Genomic DNA, 20,897 nt, shown 5'->3' with positions numbered 1-20,897 from the left:
TCCACAAAGGGTATAATCCCCTCCAAATAATATGCAGAAATGCCTTGTGGAAAGCATACAACATAAATAGAGTAACTGTAACACTGCTCTCACTACTAGGCTCGGCAATAACATATACCAGTGGGAGTCGCACACCTCCTTTCCACTTTCCTCCCTAGCATAAGAACACGATAGGCTGAATTTAGTCTTCCCTTTAGTATTGATGCTAGGTGTAACTAAGACTCAAGAAATACATACATATGTACACACACACAGAGCGTAAACTTAAAAAATGGAGCCTTTATATAGATTGTGACAAATATATTGGTCATATTTATCCTTTATATCTCAGTCTTATAATATCTGGCTTCTCTAAGAAATCTGGTTTTGTAACATCTGGTTAATTCAGGAATGGCCACACTGGACTACAGAGCAGTCCATCTAGCCCAGTATCTTGTCTCTAACAGGAAGTTAACAGTAAATGCCTAGAATGTGTGTTAAAAACAAACACAAACCCCCAAAACAAAACAAAAAACCCACACAGGACAAATCTAAAGAGGTATTTGCCTAGAGTATGTTCCCAAGCTCCAGCAATTTGTGGCTCAGAGACTTCCTAAAACAGAAAGGGTATCTTCACATTTAATTGTTCTCTATGGATTTTTCTTCCATTAGTTTGTCACTTTTTGAATGCATTGTAACTTCGACAATATATCATGGTAAAGAGTTCTGCAGTTTATTTATGTACCATGCAAAAAGGAATCTCCCTCTAGTTATTTTGAACATCACAATAACTAGAAAAGAATACTGTATTAGGCCAAAACAGCGATGTTATAATCATACGTTAAGTCTTTATGACAGCCAACACTATATGGGTACAAAGTGAGTTCCTTGCTGCAGTGCCTCATCAACATGTTTTTCAGACATTTCTAAAAGTAAAATCTCATAAAAATATTACAGGTGCATTTACATTCAGTTTTCATTTGTGAATACTATCTACCTTTCAGCACAGTCAATGAGATTACAGGGACTTTGAATGATCTAGGATTTGGTCAGGTGAAGACAAGCTGTGCTCTGCTCGCTTTCCATAACATTGGACCCTTGAAACTGACAGTCTCAAGGAGGATATAAAAATGATCATTTATAAAACTGTGCTGGTTTTGGCTGGGATAGAGTTAATTTTCTTCATAGTAGCTAGTATGGGGTTATGTTTTGGATTTGTGCTGGAAACAGTGTGGATAATACAGGGATGGTTTCATTTCATTCAGGCTAGATTGTTGGGCCGGGGCCAACTGCATGAGATTCAACAAGGCTCAGTGCCAGGTCCCGCACTTCGGTCACAACAACCCCATGCAACACTACAGGCTTGGGGAGGAGTGGCTGGAGAGCTGCCTGGCAGAAAAGGACCTGGGGGTGTTGGTTGACAGCTGCCTGAACATGAGCCAGCAGTGTGCTCAGGTGGCCAAGAGGGCCAATGGCATCCTGGCCTGTATCAGGAATAGTGTGGCCAGCAGGACCAGGGAGGTGATACTGCCCCTGTACTCGGCACTGGTGAGGGCGCACCTCAAGTACTGTGATCAGTTTTGGGCCCCTCACTACAAGAAGGACACGGAGGTGCTGGAGTGTGTCCAAAGAAGGGCAACGAAGTTGGTGAAGGGTCTAGAGCAAAAGCCTTATGAGGAGCAGCTGAAGGAACTGGGGTTGTTTAGCCCGGAGAAGAGGAGGCTGAGGGGAGACCTTATTGCTCTCTACAACTACCTGAAAGGAGGCTGTAGCGAGGTGGGAGTCAGTCTCTTCGCCCTAGTAACGAGTGACAGGACGAGAGGAAACAGCCTCAAGCTGCGCCAGGGGAAGTTTAGGTTGGATATTAGGAAAAACTTCTTCACCGAGAGGGTGGTCAGGCATTGGAACAGGCTGCCCAGGGAAGTGGTTGAGTCCCCATCCCTGGAGGTATTTAAAGAACGGATAGATGTGGTGCTCAAGGACATGGTATAGATGGACTTGGCAGTGATAGGTTAACGGTTGGACTCGAAGATCTTCAGGGTCTTTTCCAACCTTGACAATTCTATGATTCTATGATTACTGCTGAGCAGTGCTGACACAGAGTCAAGGCCTTCTCTGCTTCTCACCCCACCCCACCAGTGAGTAGGCTGGGGGTGCACAAGAAGCTGGGAGGGGACACAGCTGGGACAGATAACCCCAACTGACCAAAGGGCTATCCCATACCATATGATGCCACGCTCAGCATATAAGGCTGGGGGAAGATGAAAGAACAGAGGGACAGTTGGAGTGATGCTGTTTTGTCTTCCCAAGTAACTGTTATGTGTGACGGCGCCTGCTTTCCTGGAGATGGCTGAACACCTGCCTGCCAATGGGAAGCAGGGAATGAATTCCTTGGTTTGCTTTGCTTGTGTACGTGGCTTTTGCTTTACCTATTAAGCTGTCTTTATCTCAACCCACGACTTTTCTCACTTTTACTCTTCTGATTCTTTCCCCCATCCCACCAGCGGGGGAGCAAGAGTGGACGTGTGGTGCTTAGCTGCCTGCCAGGTTAAACTATGACAAAAACATTAACTGCTTTTTCAGTGAACCCAGGGGCTTCACAACATTTCAAGAAAAGCTGTTGACTTGTTAATCTAAGGTATCAGTCTTGCCAAAACTCTCACTGATTCCTGTTACAGGACAAATCTTCAACTCACCTGAAACTGCCTCTCATCAAATGATGAAGCACCTACACCACCTGAAGAATTTTTTAAAAACTCTGTCATTGAAGGAGAGGTGAAGTTGTATTCAAAACAACGGCTTATTTTTAAAAGGCCGTTCTAAAGGACGAGCAAGTCCTAGTAGCTGAGCACAATCATGCAAAGTAATTGTTCATTTAAGACAGAATAAAACACTGAAAAAAAATTTCTCTGAAAACATGCTTAATTGCTCATGTTTTCAGATAAGGTTTTCTGGAAGTGAACCACAGATTCAAAAAATAATGGATTTTTTTTTACATTTTTTTCTTTCAGTGGCAGCGTTAACAGCTTAAGAAGAACATCAAAGAGCAAAGGATTTGTTTGAAGAAAGCGTTATAAATCTTCAGCATATTTTGTTTGATCTTTTACAAAGTTGTGACATTTCCCCACATGTGAATAGAAATACTGGTAGCAATACACACAAGATGAGCTAAACTTCCCAAGACCATTCAACACAGAGTACAAATGCATGAGTTCCTCCGGGATTGCCAGAATGTCTATGTAATTCCAGCTCACAAAAACTATTAGCAACTCTTTACTCTGTTGGTGAGATAAGAAAACTAAAGAACAGATCCAAAGACCTGGCTTGATCTCAGTTTTAGGATTTTTATGGAGCCAAAAATAAGGCACTAGTTAAAAAAAGCTTCTTAAAAAAACAGTCAAAGGAAAAAAATCAGTTACTATATAACAAACTGTTCTAAATCATACTTGTTATGTTTGCTGGTGGTGGGTTTTGATGCAGATACAGTTTGTGGCCTATAAAAAATGTCCAATAGACTGTGGAAATATTGTATTTCTCCACTGGGAAAGACTGAATAAGTGCTCACTTTTTAATTTTTTTTTTTTTTAATGAGGATAGGTCTTAATTTTAAAAGCTTTACTTTTCTTTCCAAGATAAATTATGTAGCTTTTTTGTCCTTGTATAGCATTAATTCTACTTTATAATTCAGTTTTTACCTATCATTGATTTTTCTGCACTAAGAAGTGGAATAACATAATTTCTTTATAAAGGAAAAATTGATCTACTCCAGAATGAGGTTACTTTGAGAATATCTGGGAAAAAAAGAAAAAAAAAAGAAAACTAATTATAGTTTCCTAAAGAGGTAACTGAGAAGAAATGTAGAGTTGAAATAATTTGTAACTACAATGCAAAGAACTCCAAAACATATTAAAGCTCTTTGAGTACTAAGAAAAGTCAACTGCCTTGTTTCTTTCTTCGCTAATCAAGTGTTTGAAGTAAGCACTTTTAATCTGTAATTGCTATTCAGGACATTAATTTAAAGGCCTAGAAAAAGTTACCATAATATAATCACAGCACTTTTGCAGGTTATTCTAAAGTTCTACAGTGCTGTTTTCAGTGCTGTTTCCCCTCTCCGCTCCTCCTTAGAAAATGCACTGGCGGCAAAACAAAACAAACACACTCACGTTTAGAGATTTTTTAAAATAGAGAGCTTTACAGGAACAGAACCACATCCATGCCATAGTTTAGGGCAGCTTTACATGAGGTAATCTAGGTAATTATAGGCATGTAAGCCTAACACTAGCCTTGGATAGAATAGCTAATATATAGCTTGATTAATAAAAGAAGGATGTGTAATTAATGTCAATCAACAAGGACTTACGGTAACTAGACCCTATCAAACTAACCTGACATTTTTATGAGATTACAAATTCAGTGGAACAACGTAATAGCAATGTTGCAACTTACCCAGATTTGTGTGTGGCATTTGATATGGCACTGACATTTTGATTAAGAAACTAGAACACTATGAGATCAGTGTTAGATGGATTTAACTGATATGTTTCAAAACCTAATTTCCCCACAGTGAATCATCAAATGTCTGCTTTTCAAGGTGGTCTTGCAGTGATCATCTCCTAGTTCTATGCTATTCAAAACATTTGTTAATGATCTAGAAGAAAGCATAAAGTAATTACTCATAAATTTTTCAGATAGCACAAAATCTGGGGGAGTGGAAAATAACAAAAAGTCACTGACAAAGCCACATAAACAGCTCACTCACGCATAACATAATATGGGTTTTAAACCAGCCAAAAATGAAGTCACACCTTTAGAAGTAAGGGCCATGCATGCAGGGGGAAGGACTCTGTTCAACGAGGCAGCAGTTTGAAGTGACTGAGGTTTTTGGTGGATGATCAGCTGAGTTGGAACCCTCACAATGGCATTATGGTTAAGTTGTCTAATAAAACTGCTAGATATCAACATAAGTAAGCAGACTGTATCATCCCTGTAGTGGGCACTGATAGCATCACTGCTAGAACTGTGCCTGGTTCCAATGCGTGAAATTTATGAAAAATGTCAAAAATTGGTAAGAATGCAACAGATAACTGAGCAAATGATTAAGGACTGGAAAACAAGGTTTTGTTACTTACGTCTCAGAACATTCAAGGAAAGGATAAGGTGTAGCTGAACTTTAGTCTATGGAAACCAACATGAAGAAACAGAGGGCTCTTGATAATAAAGAACAGTAGACAGAAACTGAAGCTAGACAAGCTGAAGATGGACAGAAAATTTGTAATAGAAATAGAGCACATTTTTAACAGGCAAGGTAGTTAAACACCTAAGTCAAGGGGTTTTTGTTTGTTTGCTTGCTTGATTCACCACTGGCTTTTTTAAGTCAGGGACATATGTTTTCCTGAATTATATGTTCCCATTCAAAAATCTATTACTTCAGGAAAGGATCACAACCTGTGTTATACAGGAGGTTAGGTGAAATGATCAGAATGTTCCTTCTGCTTTTATATCTATGGATCACTTATTTCCCACCCATTCATGTCAACTAAATAATTCAAAGTTTCTGTGGTGTAAAGGATTCCCTTAGCATATCTTTCAAGGCTTCATATTTTGTATCTCAGCAGTTCTGGGTTCCCATACAGTTGCATGGGACCAAAGAGGATCCTTTAATACTAGCACACATACCAGATTGCTTTAAAAAAAAAATTATGCTTTGGGACACAACTGTTCATCATGGAAATAACAGGGGAAAAAAAATAAAACAAACACAGAAATTGGAATATATGGAAAAAAGGTAAAACAAGTGCTAACATGTCTATGAAAGTTTTTGGAGGATCGAAGCCAAAGCATGCTAAAAAATTGCTTGTATTCTTCACAACTTAAAAATGGAGTAGTTCAAAACAATTGTGTACAGGCTTGCATTTGTATCATTACAGATGTGATATGAGAATGATACATATGCTATTATGATTGATTAGAAGGCTCACAAACATCTTAAAGATGACATTTAACACCACCACGAGATTTGTCTTAATATAAGGTGTTGATTGTTTCAGGCATGCATGTGGATTCCTATGTTTTTCTAGGGAAATTAGGGTCAAGTAACTGACTTGATTAATTTATGATATAAAATTAATGATAAAGTCAGTACTATGTCTGCTCTGAAGTTATTCTAGTTGGTGTAAGAAATGTGTACACATTAACTGAAGTTATAAACTTAAAAGTTGGATTGACTTTGGCCACTGTTCTGCTTAACTAGCTAGGCTCTTAAAGACACTTCTCACAAACAATTGAGAAGCTTCTATGTTATGCAAGAGAAACCTGACTGAGGATACTCAAACTGATTCTCATCTTCACCATGGAAGCATAAATCAAGCCAAAGCATTAGATGTGTTTAATAGGACAACTTAACTTAGAGATTAAAATGAAGCCATTTTAATCTTTAAGTTGGTGAATGGGTAGGTTTCTGAAGGGAAGAGAGTTTAAACTGGAAAATTCTCTGAAATTGTTTGCCTGTTTGTTAGCTCTGGCCTGTGGCAGTGTGCTCCCCTTCTCCCCCCACCTGACCTTTTCCCATAACCCTGCTCAGGTGATAACCACCAGTGGCAGTTGTGATGGATGCATCTGGTCATGGTGGATGCATCCAGCTCAAAGTGGATTCAGGGGAGACAGATAACACAACAGCCAAGGACTAATTTATGGCAATGCATCCACCTAACCACAGTGCTGGTCAATGTCTGACTCAAGCCAAATTTGGAAGAAACTAACATCTGCAGCTGGTATTTAAATATGACTATGAGTCAGTCATCTTACCCCCATAAATAGTGAGCAGCCCAAGAGCCCTTTACGCTCTCCTGCACAGCGGCGGGATGCATGCCAGGACCTCCCCTTGAGGGAGCCCCCTATGCCTTTCAAGGTTATGCCTCAAGGCTGAGAAATTCCTTGCCGCAACAGATCCTCAGTGTCTAACAGCACGCTAAACTTTGAAATCTTAGCTAAGTGATATAATGGATTGATTGTGCATATATAATCCTTTAGACATAAACCATTCACCAAGTCTGGGACTAGGATTGGATCCATCCATACCTAGGCCCCTCTCTGAGAAGGAGTTTAGAAAGCAATGAGGTCCTCTCTGAACCTTGTGACTCACAGAAGGGTCCCCTTCACAGTTTTGTCTGACCCTGTCCTCTATGCAGTAAATAATCAAGTGTACCCTGCCATCAAATCTTCTTAAACCACTGTCACATTTACCATTGAACTTTTTTAACTCACTGGTTTATACCAATAAAGTTTATTTTTTTTGCTTCTTTCTTATGAGTGAAGTGCATTCTCACTCCTTCTGCAACATGGCTCTATCACAAAATAGGAAAGATGGAGTAGAACAACAATGATGGGTCTGGTTTATTTGTTACTCAACTTCCATTTATGCTTTATTCCTTTTACTTGCACTAGATTTACTTGCCATACCACTTGGCATAAAAGAATATAACAGTGCCGAAATAGTAAAAGCAATGGCCTCAGAGTCTCTGGTAAATGAAAAATACTCTGAAACTTGTCTTGTCTAAAATTTGAATAATTCTCTTCTCAACTCTGGATAAAGAAGCTGTCATAATCTTACTTCATGGATATTAGGTTGTGGTACAAGATTTTTAATTAGCACTCCTGTTCCATTGTACTCACTGTGAATTTTTTTTTTTTTTAAAGCATGTGATATCTGGACTAATCTCTAATGCATAAGGCAAACTAACATGGACAGCAATGAAATAAAATAAACAAATTCAAGAGGTTTCTTGATATTAAGAAACATCTCAGAATTTTTAAAATTATTCATAGCAATATTATGACATTGAAAATATTTTAATGGCTCCAAGGACAGAGACTTGGCTCCTTTCACAAATAACCAATGACACCATTGTAAACAAAGAACAATGAATAAATAATATAGCAATGTATCAGAGCCTTCCTATAATGAGAGGATAATTCTTTAGTTTACTGTATTCACATTTTTGTAACATCATTAAATTTACTACTTTACTCTTCATACTCTAACTGCTACAGAATTTATTTCTGTTCTCAGCTGAAACTGAGGTCTGAGCTGATCAAAGCAAAATGAGATGAAAAAATGAAGCATGTTTCATCCAAATAGTGAGGTTTGAGAACAGCAGCTTTGGATGCTTGAAAGAAAAAGCATTTGGTAAGCTGCATATTTAAAGCATCCAAGCTGAACGCTATTCCCCTGATTTCTTAGTCCAGCCTATTCCAGATGAGCACAGGCTCCCTGTGGGACAGACCAGCTATGAAAAGATTACATAATATTGCTGTCCTCAGTGCTAAACATAATGACAGTAAACATGCAGGAGAAGGACAAATATTCATGACATATCTTCAAAAATTTCAGTATAATAAAATTGCAAAATTCATATCACACAGGAGTAATGTGGAAAAATAACAAGAGAAATTACATCATGAAAAACCGTAACATGCTTCCTATTGCAAACTCGTTGTCCCAAACACACACTGGAACACTGATGCTACTGTATAGTGGAGTGTGACTGTTTGAAACCATGTATAATGACCGTACACCAATCACTTCAAAAAAATGGAATAAAAATAGATAAGTGACCAAACTGGAAAATAAGTCTTTGCTCTGGACACAGGAGACTGGTATAGAGCTTGATTAGAAGGATATACTGATATTAAAGGAAACCCAGTACTTAAAGATGCTTCTATAAGTTCACAGAAGTCCTGTTGCTTCTTGTAGAAACACTTTACTGAAACCTAACATGTTTTGGAGACTGGAGAAGATATAAAAAATGCTATTCAGTTATCATGATGATGGACAGTTGATGCAGTCTTCATCAGCAATAAAAAGTTTAAGATAACAGTTGTGAGACATACCACACTGGGATAGAAGTACATTTATATTTTCATTAAAATAATTTTCATGTTTCCTTGTTCACAATGGCTTAAACCATATCTGACCTATAATCCTGTTTAACCCTTCCATTATTGTTTCTGAGATTTTAAAGTCTACAGCCACTCTTTCTGCACATCAAGTGAGAATCTCAAGAACACATACAGAACATCAATGCTTTTTCCACAGGTTTCTGAATTTCAAAAGTTTGCCCTGTATTTTGCCTTGGAGACACAGCAATGTCTTTCAGAAACTGATGCACATTCACTTGAGTATGGGACTGATGTGGAGTCGATTCCTATGAAATCACCACTTCAGTGGTTTACAGTAGTGTTACAGCTCTGCCTACCTATGAAAAGAGCCATATTATTTCTGTGGCTCTTGAGGACTTTTGAATAGCATGAGCCTATGAAAAGAAAGAAAATGCAAGAGCATTTTTATATGCAGAAGTAGAAAAGTCCTCCTCTTCACAATCAGAAATTCACTTCACTGGATGATAAGCAGAAGATGTTCTGTAGGTATTTTAGAGAACTGTAGAAGTTTGAGCTTAATAAGAACACCTCTTCAGTAATATTTTATTTGAATAAAGAAAGGTATTTACTGACTGAATAAAGAGTTCAGTAACAAATGTATTCAGATTGCTTGTAAGGACAAACCTGAATCCACAAAAAACATGTGAAAAATACCTTTCCCCTCCCTCAGAAAAAGGAATAAATACCAGACCCTCAACAGGATAGCAGCTAAAATTTCATTTGAAGTACAATATCTATAATTTTTGTTCAACTACATGCAATGACTGTATTTATTCAGCAGAAAGCATATGTTCCTGTTATTACTATTACACTGAAAACAAAACCCCAACCCAAGATAGCTCTGATAGCACTCACTCAAGCTTGCAATTGCTTGAGAAATAGCTTGCTTCTGTCCATTACCCTGAGTTACTGGAACTGATTATTTATAATTCTCTGAGAAAAGCAGCACTTTAATTTTGACTCTGTGGTATGGTACATTCTACTTAATATAAATTCTGCATCACTGATACTATATTTTGCAAAGCTTTTTATCTTGGAAAATTTACTGTGATCTCACTATCATGATTGAGTGATTGTTTTAGACAAAGTAATTATACAAAACAGTTCTAAGATTATTTAAAAGTCTTACAAATATTAAAGAAATACTGGAAAACTCTGAATCATTACTTCAAATACACCACTAGATCACCTTTGCACTAAACAGAACTGGGTTCATAAAAAAAAAAAAGTTCATTTCTGTCTTTTTAAAGAAGGAGAAAAGAAGCATGTTCGCAAGACAAGGCAGTAATCTTTGCTCTTTGGTTATGGAGCTGTTTGGAAATGTTTCTAGTCTAAGAATACCCTGGCTGACAGAAATGGAGAGCTAACTGTTTCCTCCTTTAATGAATCCTATTCTTTCAAAATTAAATAAATAAAAATAATAAATAAAAAAAGAGGTCAATAACGAGAAACCAATACTTCAGTTCTTCACCATTTTGTGAAACTGAAACTAGAAGTACATTCCTATAGGAGGGAAGAAATGGCTTTCATCTACAGAACAAGATTTCATCTCCCTCTGTCTACACCAAGCTTTCTGATAACGTTTAGGCACAACAAAAGAAGGACCTCAGAGGTACAGATGAGATTTCTTCATGATATAAAGAGCAGTTCGTAAATCACTTACTAATTAACCTCAACTCTCACCTGTTAGTAAAGCCTTCATACACTTTTATGGGTCTGCGAAACTTGAACTACAGTGCTGCTCTGCATTGAACAAAGCAACCTTTGCCTAACTAGCTAAGCAACAACAACAAAAAAAAAAAAAAAACAAAAAAACCCAAAACAACAGTTCAAGCTGTAACTAAATTACGCTCATGAGAGCGCAGTATCTGGAATTTCAGAGAATCACGACTGTTTCCATACCCTTTGGGTTGCCCTTTTCAACAAATACAGAGAATGACAAGAAAAAGAACTCAGAAAGAAAAGCAAACAAGTACATCTGAAAAGCAAGAGCCTGGAGTACTGCTGGTGCATTCAATCATTTCTCTAGAATAAGTGCCTACATGCACAGCTACATACAGAGCTTCTGGCTGAAAGTGTTTTGAGACAGCCGCCGGAAGTGCAAGGTTCCACCTCATTTAGTGAATGGTCCTGGTTTGCAAAACAGCTTGAAACACTCCAATTTGATCCTCATTTAAAATGTGCCAATCACCTAAGTAAACTTTTCCATTTTCTAATTAATATGCTTGAAGTTTGTTATAAAAGCGATTTGAGTGTTCCACAATTGCACTAACATAAGTGTCCACACCAACTTCATCCTTTTGGAGCTGTAGAAGTTCAGAGTGAATGTATTATTTCTGATAGACTGTAATTAATGTGAAAAAAAACATTGAGCTCTGCTTTGGATACTCTGTGTATTTTGTTCACTATTTCTCAAAACACTAGATTATTCATTTTGTTTCATAACATATTCCAACATTAAATCTCTGGAAGAAACACTCCTTATTACCTTTTCAAAATGCATATTCTCTGTTTAGACCTCATTTTCACCTGTCTTTGTAAGCTTTTGTATTTCTGGATAGAGCGCACAACTTCTCAAGAGCCTGTTACCCCAGGCTATGGGGTAACAGCCTATAATTGAAATGAACACGAAGAGAAACTGTGGGAAAGTTCCCCCAGGCAGCACAAGGGACTGATATCCAGTGTTCCAGGTTCTTCAGTTTCTCAGTCAGCAGTCATATCTTAAGATTTTACAGTTGCAATATTTATATTTATTTCTCTTTCATTTCTTTTGCTCATAATTATGGACTATAACAAATATACTCACTTTGTTTTTCACTCCAAGCTCAAAAGTAGTAGGAATCACAAATAAATCACAGAGCAGATCACACCAAAATTTAAATTCAGTTTAGTTTGTGTTGAGTAAATCCACAAAAAATAATCAGGTGCATTTCATATTTGTGAGCACACTGGAACACATATAAATCACAGGGCATTTATCATTAAGATATTCATTATATCTTTTGGCAATCATTCATAAATTTTATTTAAGTAAATTGAAATTTGATTTCTATTGCTTTCTGATATTGTTAATTACTCTATTTTCATATTTGCAACCAGAAGAATTAAAGTCTAATTTCTGGCAAGAGACTAATTTTATATCAGAATACATACAAATTAGTATTTCAGGAAAAAACACATTGCCTCTTGAAGGCATGTTGCGAACTGGTGTTTATAAGAAGTGGAAACCAACGAAAAACAGTTTTTAAGCAAAACATTTATGTCTTGGGGGAGAGATACAGGAGGAATCTTTTTTTCTTTGCGTAAACAGCAGTAGTTGCAATTTGTTGATAACTGACAACTAACAGTCTCAAAGCTTCTTCATTACCCATTGTTGTAAAGAAGCATGTACACTGTGGAGCTATTTAAGACAGAGAAAATATAATTGCACAAACTTTGTCATGACTATGCAAAAATGAATACTTAATCATAAAATGTGACTTAATCTCCCAAAGATTGTAACAGCCAAGAAGAGCTTAGAGGTTGCAACTTGTGAATCAGTTAAGGTTATTTTTTCTCTTTTCCAAGGACATGATACATTCATGAAAGTCACACAAGCATGAAGTTCATAATTAAGAAGCCAAAAACCTCTGCTGAAGATGTTGGCCTATTGTAAAGAAAAAAAAAAAAAGCCAGACTTCACACGTAATGGAAAAAGTCCCCAACTACTGCAGACAGTTAATTCTACCTCCTGATGATAGCACAAAGATGATGTTGGCAAAGGGATGCAAGTGGTCTAGACCAGGTGAGTTAGCTACTGTCTTGCTTTGCTTTTGTGGTGGGGTTTAACCATCTGGCTGCAGGTCACCTCAGGAATCAGCAAGAGGTTTTATATCTGCAGTACACGTGGGATTTGGGAACAAATGCATGACATCAAGTCACTATGACTTCAGATAGGAAAAGTTCTGGGAATAGGCACAGTACAGACAGTTAGACTGCTTTACCAGAGCAGGAAGGAATGACAAATCCCTGAAGGCAGAACTGTAGGATCTCTATTGTTTCGGATTCTGGGCAAGACACAAAACAAAAGGCTCAGTGATTTAAGCCTTTGGACTAGAAGATTTCCCAGGAAGCAAAGATGTGTTTTCACAGTGATTGAGGCTGAAAAACCCCCCACCCCAAAACACAAGAAGGATGCCTTTCAAGCACTAGAGGACCTCAGCAAGTCACTTATTCAAAGATCTGGTGCAGGGCTACCTACCGGATAGGTAGATAAGTGAATCTGACTAAATTTTTTAACAACTTAATTTTTCTTGACTAGATCAATATTGCTGGCAATTCTTGTTCAAGATCATAAAAAGGAGGATTGTTCTTGCATCCCAGTCTGGTTAGGTTCTAACCCCATTGAACAGAGTAGTTTGTAGCTGGTAGAAAAGGGAAAATGTTTCAAATTAGAAATAAATGAAGAGCACATTTCTCTGATAACAGCCTCATGTCTGTAGATCGGGTGGTCTGAAGCTGCTTTTGCAACATGTCTGCCTGAAATAGGGTATCTCCTGATTTTTTTCACTGGTACCTTACTGAAAGATAACATTGATCCTTGGCTCTTCTAAGTATGCAACTTGCCACAGACATTGACAGCAACTGGAGTCATGGGACTTAGGTGACTGGGTACTGGTTGTTTGGCACAGCATTAGCCAGTTAAGATTTTAGTTTTATGGTCAGTGCTTTTTTTCCCCCACAAAGCCAGGGTGGTATGTCGCTCCATTTTCTGCTTAAAAAAAAAAAAAATTGATTCAATGAGGGAACGGTTTGTAGCTCAGGAGGCAGGGTTGCCAAAAAGCAGCATTATTTCAGCACCTTTTTCACAGACAGACTGGATAACAAAAGCTGTAAGTTTGTAGCTGCAGGTCAGTCAGATATGTTGTGGGAGTCCCAATAGGTAACAAGACTGAGAATCTTGATCACGTTCTTGTGTACATAAGGGCTCAAGCCAGATACCTGCCAAGGAGACTCCTGTCCTTGTCAAAAGCAAGTTTTAGCTTCTTCATTTTCCTGTGTCATCTTTAAAGAAAGAAGGGAAGGATTTCTCTCCAGTGACAGTAGTGGCACAATGACAACAAACAGGTAGCAAAAGGGAAGTCAGGCAGTCAACCCTCTTACAACTGGAGTACAAGGATAACAACAGGCAGACTACAGCCAATCTGCCCAGACGCAAAGCGGTGCTTTCTTTTACACACCTAACAGAGCTCAGTACTGCTGAGAGAATAGCACATGAACGTCTAATATCTGCCACTTTCAAGAGAGTGGTTGAGCCACTACTACAAGGAGCACACTGAGAAGCAGAAGCCCAAAAGCTGCAAGACCTCAGTTTCTGTTGGCTGTGCAAGGAGACAGCCATAAATCCCATGCTGTTAAAAGAACTGTTTGGTGTCCGAAGTGAGATAAAATATTTCCTGACACCATCTGCGGCCAAGCAGGAGACACCTATGGAACCACATGGACACACCACTTCAGAACTGTCTTGTTAGGGAAAACAAAGAGAAGACTGCACCAGAGCAGGAGAGTGCCTCTGAAAAAAGGCACTCGCGTTGTCCCAATCTGCAAATCTTTGATGAATAGAATCCTTTCACACGTACAAAGTTTTGTGTTTGTCTTTAAAAGCTGTGTCCAGAATGAATGCCTCAAATTAAGCTTTTTCCTGAGGAGGAAGTACCTTAGACATCTTTAGTATTAAATATTATTGAACAATATCTAACACAGGAAAAGATATAAGTATATATAAATAACATTTTGAAAAAATCTTCATTAAGAATTTGAGATGTCTATGCTGCTTCTTACTCAGGCTTTTCATTGTTGTCACTGAGAAACGCTTAAAGTAAACAATAATGATGAGCATGTGGGAGAACAGATTGTAAAGTAATCAGTGTGAAGAATCTGCTTCTGTGGACAGAGCCTGAAAATCTGATATGAAAGATCTGATATGCAAGATGACACAGAAATTTGAAGCTTTCAGGGCACTGATATATACACAATAATTATAAACGTTTATGCCAAAGCTTACTTTAAGTATTACATCCTGTATTTAAATATGCATACTTGAATATCTAAGAGTTTTACTTCAGGGAACAAGATGACATAAAATTATTTCCTCTTTCATTCCAAGCAGCAACTGACCAAGTTCCTCCCTTTTGCTAAACATCAGAGACATATTATCTGATGCTGAACAGCTCTTTTGAGGTATACCATACATGTCAGTTTACATTCATTTCTGCAGTTTTAATATGGTTAGAATTGCTACAAGCAGTTATTCTTATAAGTTGCACAGTACTTGGAGAAACATGACAAAATCTTACCGCTATGTTTCCATTGCACCTTTGGGACTGGCAAACACCTCTTATTCTGTTGGGAATCAGCACGTCATCCCAGCAAGATGGGCCCTTCAAAATAAACACAAAGCATATAAAGGCTTTAATCCACTTAATAAGTAAACACACAAAAGTTGGTTTTGTTGCTTCTTTTCCTACCCCCATTTCTTTCAGACTTTAGCTAGACAGTTTTATCATCTTTACACTGAAAAAGTCCAATCAGATTATATGACAATATTCATCAGTAAAGCTCAGTCACTGACAGGACATACAGCCCCTCCATCCTGAGGTCAGTGTTGTGAACAGGAGTCAAACAGTAGGCACGTTTTCTCAGTTTAAGACAGGGACTGACTTTATTATTATTTAAAAAGTTACAAAGACTTATATTCCGATTCAACACTATTTACACCTTGGGCTGCAGCTGACTAAGGGGAAAAAGGGAAAAAACACAACAGCTGGAAGTAGAACACACAGTTAGAAAGACTGGAGTGTAACATAAAGGCTAGGTTAAGTAGCTTTTCTCTATTTTGTTGTTTAAGTATTAAATGGCTCTAACTTTACTGAAATCTGTTTGTTTCCATGGGCTGCTAATGTGAATTTTGATAATGCCTGCTGTAAACAAATTAGACTTCTTGTCACCAGATAAAGCCTTTACCTAACTATAATACAACATAATGAAAATGTGAAGTAAGGATTGTTAGTAGATTCCTAGACATTTATATTAGCTGCAAGATTAGTCAGTTATTGTTAATAAAAAAAAAAACAAAACAAAAACCAAAACACTCCACATAAAAACCCAGAAAGAAAATTATTAGAAAATCCTTAGTAAACTTTGCTATGACTTTTTGAATATGAACCTTTCATTTACAAGTGTACTACAAAACACAGTAAATTTAAAGATTACAAATCAGAATTAATATTTCACAACTGCAAAATAATGTGGTTAACAGGATGCTCTACCAAAGAAGAATATTTATATATATGGCATATATATGAACATTTATAAAAATATTTCCCAGCACATAAAAAATTTAAATTACCATAGTGCAAGTCGTCTTTTTTAATATTAATCTCACGACAATTAATATTTAATTTGTAGACAATAAAAATTAAACTAAGAAATAGATATTAAGCTTACAGATATCCATATAATTAGCAGAAACAAACAATTAAGAAGGTATCAATAATTAAAGTATTTGCTACTTGGATTACTCAGTGTTTGGGATAGTGTCATTAGTCGGGAATAACAGGAAGACTTCACCCAAAAGAGAAATTAGAGCAGTCAAGAGGTTCAACTGCATTAGTGAAATTAGTGCCTACTTAAATCATAGTCGGATTACAAAGTAATCCAGTACCACACCTAGATCCATCTCTTTTTTACTTCTGTATGAGGCATTTCTTCAGCATAGTGCAGACACAGCTGAGACAGCTTTGAACTAACTAACTTAGTAGCAGGAACTTAACTATAAAAGGTTGATCCAGCCTATCTGAAAAGTTGAGTAAAACAGCTTAGTCTGTGCTGAGCTCTGCTCTCTACTGTTATAGCTGAAGTGCTAGCATTTAAGACAGGTAAAAAAAGAGCTTGAACACGTGTAAGTTGTATTGCAGGCAGACACAGGGGTGACTACTGGTAGATTTTACTCTTTGGGAGAAAAACAGTTGTGGTATAGTGGAGTTAGTATAAAGTAATAATACTTTACTTGAAATTGTGGAAAAAAAACGCAAACTTGAATTAGTTATTTAAAACATTTTAAAAATCAAGTTTGCCATCAATTATTCCAGTAAATTTTGACCTCTTATGAAGCTTTAGCATTCTTGAGATTTTGCAGGAAGAACAGCAGAGCCTCCTTCAGGTGTTGTGTAAAGAACCGCCTCCTTTTAATTGTTTTCAACTCAATAGTTGAAAGTTTCATTCTATGCCCCCCCCATATATTTATTTTTCCCCATGCCATCAAAGACTGTGCAGATTTCTAGCATACCTCTCACAGTAGTTTACTTTCCAGGAAGAAGAGTAATCTACCTTGCCATTCCTCACCTTTGATCAACTTTTTACTCTCTGGGTAGCTCTTCCAATTCTACTCTGTCTTTTTAGAATATGAGAACCATCACAAAATATACATGACTGACTTATGTGCTGGACTAAGTGAATGGGAAGGTGATCTCTGAATTTGTTCTTTATTTCTTTCCTAAATAATGATTAAAATGTGATTTACTTTGCTGATGGTTATTAAGCACTGAGGCAGCATTTTGGTGAACTAATCTATCACAGCTCCTAGATTTCATTCCTGAATGTAACAAAATTCATCACGTATACATAAAATTTGGGTTTATTTTCCCAGTGCACATCACTTAATATTAACATACATTGAATTCCATCTGCCACTTCCCCAGAAGATGAAGTATGCATCCTGAGGTCTGCAGAGGGGCTTCTAGTAGGTAATTCCCAAGTTCCTTCATACTAGAACACACCTGTTTGTTCCCAAGGATGAACCAGCTCTATACCACATCCTCTCCAAGTATTTCTTTTATATAACAATCATCTAGTGGACTTGTACAGGTTTTGCTCCTGTTATATTTTAAAAGGATTCAGTAACAGTTTTTCTGCTGTTTGCAAGTTATAAACTTTTTTTTTTTTGCTTGCCTAACTGCATTTTTATATTTAAGGTGTCAGAATTATGCATTTGTTTTGGTTTGCTGTTTTTGTTTTGTTTTAGTTTCTCTCATTATTCATTTTAATCATTTTTCTGAAAGATGCATCCTTGATTCTAATAACCTGCCTTCTTCCCCCCCTCCAATTTTGTCATGATAGTTTCCGTTCAGTCCTCAAATTTCTGCGCACATAATCTTTGATTCCAGTGTAATTTCGACATCTCTTCCAAAGATTTAACTCTTTTTAACTGCCTGTTCTAGCTTCTTCTCAACAAGAACCCTTACTTTTATGTAGCTTCTCTTTTTTAAAGTTAAGCACAATACTTGTGTCTTTCTCAGATTTTGGGAAGTTACTGAACGTAAATATATTAGTCATTATTAAAGAATAGGTCTTTGTTAATAACATTATAAACCAGGTCCTCTGCATTACCTTCGCTTGCAGGTTCTTTGATCAACTTTTCCATAACACAACCTCACAGTATCTAAAAGTTTACTCTCAGGATCATGGTTTGACATGATAATTACCTAATTTACATGAAAGCAATTTAAATATCCCATGATCATAATTTTTCCTACACTTTCAAGCTTTTGATTTTCCCCAGCACGGCAGACCGCCTATCATCATTTGGTCAAGTGGCTGTTAATGGGAATCTTATATTTTTTCCCTCTTCAGGCCTAGAATTTCACTTTATAGGGACTCTGTGTAACTCACTGACTTGTTAAAGACAAGAACATGTTAACTTGATAGTCTTATTTAACACCTATCCCTCTTCTTTCATATTCAAATTTGTTAGTATACATTTATCAGAACATTTATTTTTCCAGTTTAGAGGAATTCAGTAGGTTTGTATATCTTCAGATAATTCTTACATAATTTACACTCGGGAAAACGATACTCTAACGTAAGAGTGAGAAATAATAAGTAAATGTGCTTTATAAAATTTGGGGGCAGGGAGGAACACTCATTAAAAAAAACCTAAAACCCCAAACACACCCAACAAAACCCACCCAAACCCCCCACACAACCACTTTCTCCTGATCCTGATAATAACATCAACAGTAAATCTTCCTGTTACTTCATCCCTGCATGATTAATACGAGACTCTCAAAGTTAACGATGCTATGCTAGTGCACACACAAAAATAGAGTCACAAGATTGCTACACAATAAGATAATTTCAAACATTTCCATAGAAGCAGTTCCACAGGTATATGTTACCAGCTCTGGTACTAATTATCTTGATTTCATAAGAAGAAAATATTTCAAGCTAAACTTTTTAGAGGAATTAATCCTTTAACTTCACTAAAGTTATTTCAGGAGAAAACTTCGCAAGTATTCAGTAGTCTGCTGGTCTAGGTCCATAATCACAAAAACGTAAGAAGGCATAGTAATTCTTAAGTGAGAAAGAGAACATGCATAAGACTATTTATAAGGTTGAGTGAGATTCTAGAAAAGTGCATGTTTAAAATGCATAAAAATCACTATATTGATTATGCCACAGTCTTACAGTAGTGCAGAAATGAGCAGCTGATTTGCAAAATATAATCAAGAAAGCATCCTTAAAGAAACCAGAACAGAAAGGAACTGATGCAATACTGACTACTGTTAGTTAGAATTCAGCTACTACTACTAGCACTGGATCAGGTCCAAGTATGCTTAATATGGCAATATCTTTTTACTTATTAACAGTAACAACAATTGTATGAGTTTTGTGGTTACCTTTTAAGGTTTTACGTATGAGGGAAAGCTAGTGTGCTATATGGCACGGTGTGAACTTACAGTGCTCTCACTCTCTGCAATAGTTTCCTCACAACATTTCTCATGCACACAAGAGTACTTTTCACATGAAGCAGCTCTCTGAAATAAGAATATGTCATATTCCACTTAAGGCATCCTAAAAGCACATACACAGAGAACTAGTAGCACAGTCCCACACTACTCAGCTGTTCACTCACACTGTAGCTAACAACTTCCTATTTTCTCCTTCATAAAAAAACACCCTATCCAACACTTCTTCATATTAACTCTTATGATGTTTACATTAACTCTTACGATGCATATAACGCGCCTAAGAAAGTCAGAGGCATTTAACCCTTTTGATAACATTAACCAGGCCCAGCTTTAAGTCAACAGCATTTTCTCTTTATTCTAGCAAGAGTTAGGTCAAGTTCTTAAGGGACAAATTAATCCAGCAGAGAAGTCCAAGATGGATTGGCAGAATATCTTGGGTTTGTGCCTGTCTGGGGCAGGGGGAAGGGTAACAAAAAATAAACCCCAACCAAACAAAAAAACCCTACAAAATTCTACGCCTCACTTTCCAAATTTATAAGAAGGGGAAAATCTCCTTTCCACAGCTGCACTTGGCACTCTTCAGGGTTATATTTCATTATTAATGATAACGTAATACACTTCTAAAAGATTTAGCGTGCTTGAGAATTTTAGTTTTCCACCTTAAAAAAAAATAGCAAAAAAGACATTTGTCCTTGAAACACACCGTGTATTCAAAATGTTAATGTTTCTTTAGCGACAGCGCTACTAAATGTCATTGCTATAATTGCGTCAAAATAAAATTAGGAATTCTGGTGAGATAAACACTTTGAAATGCAATTTTTGTAGCATTCTTTCTTGAGTCTAAGAAAAGCCTGTCAAAGTGCAGGCCAGCCAATCACTTGCGGTGTTGTAACACTGCATGCTGTAGTGTTTGTAATTATTAGTTTGCATTAATCAAGAACACACTGTGAGAAGAACAAAGCCTTCTGATTGCAAGATTAAAGCAACTGCCCCTGTTGTACACAGCCAAATGGCTCAGAGAAAGCTATGCATTAAAATGGATGTATCAGAGAGCACTCTTCCGGTGTATAAATGGCAAAATGACAGAATAAAGAAATAGAAAGAACACCAGTATATCACTGAACGGAAAAAAAGTAATGTCAAACATAGTCGAATATTTTCCAGATAACCAGGTATAGCAATTTTTATGCTTTG

At 37.0% G+C, this 20,897-nt stretch overlaps 1 protein-coding gene across 1 annotated transcript in view; it reads right to left on the bottom strand.

The window, feature by feature from the left end:
* Positions 1-20,897, bottom strand: part of PRKN (parkin RBR E3 ubiquitin protein ligase) — a 780,164-nt gene that overhangs the window by 400,051 nt on the left and 359,216 nt on the right. Inside the window, exon 5 of the mRNA XM_087774081.1 lies at positions 15,252-15,335. Within this exon, the coding sequence (XP_087630207.1) occupies positions 15,252-15,335 (84 nt within the window). The remainder of the gene's footprint in view (positions 1-15,251; positions 15,336-20,897) is intronic.

Source organism: Nipponia nippon, unplaced genomic scaffold (assembly GCF_047370975.1).
Source record: "Nipponia nippon isolate SJK-2023a ecotype South Korea unplaced genomic scaffold, ASM4737097v1 scaffold_4, whole genome shotgun sequence".
NCBI lineage: Eukaryota > Metazoa > Chordata > Aves > Pelecaniformes > Threskiornithidae > Nipponia > Nipponia nippon.
This window is presented reverse-complemented; position numbering and strand designations above follow the sequence as displayed.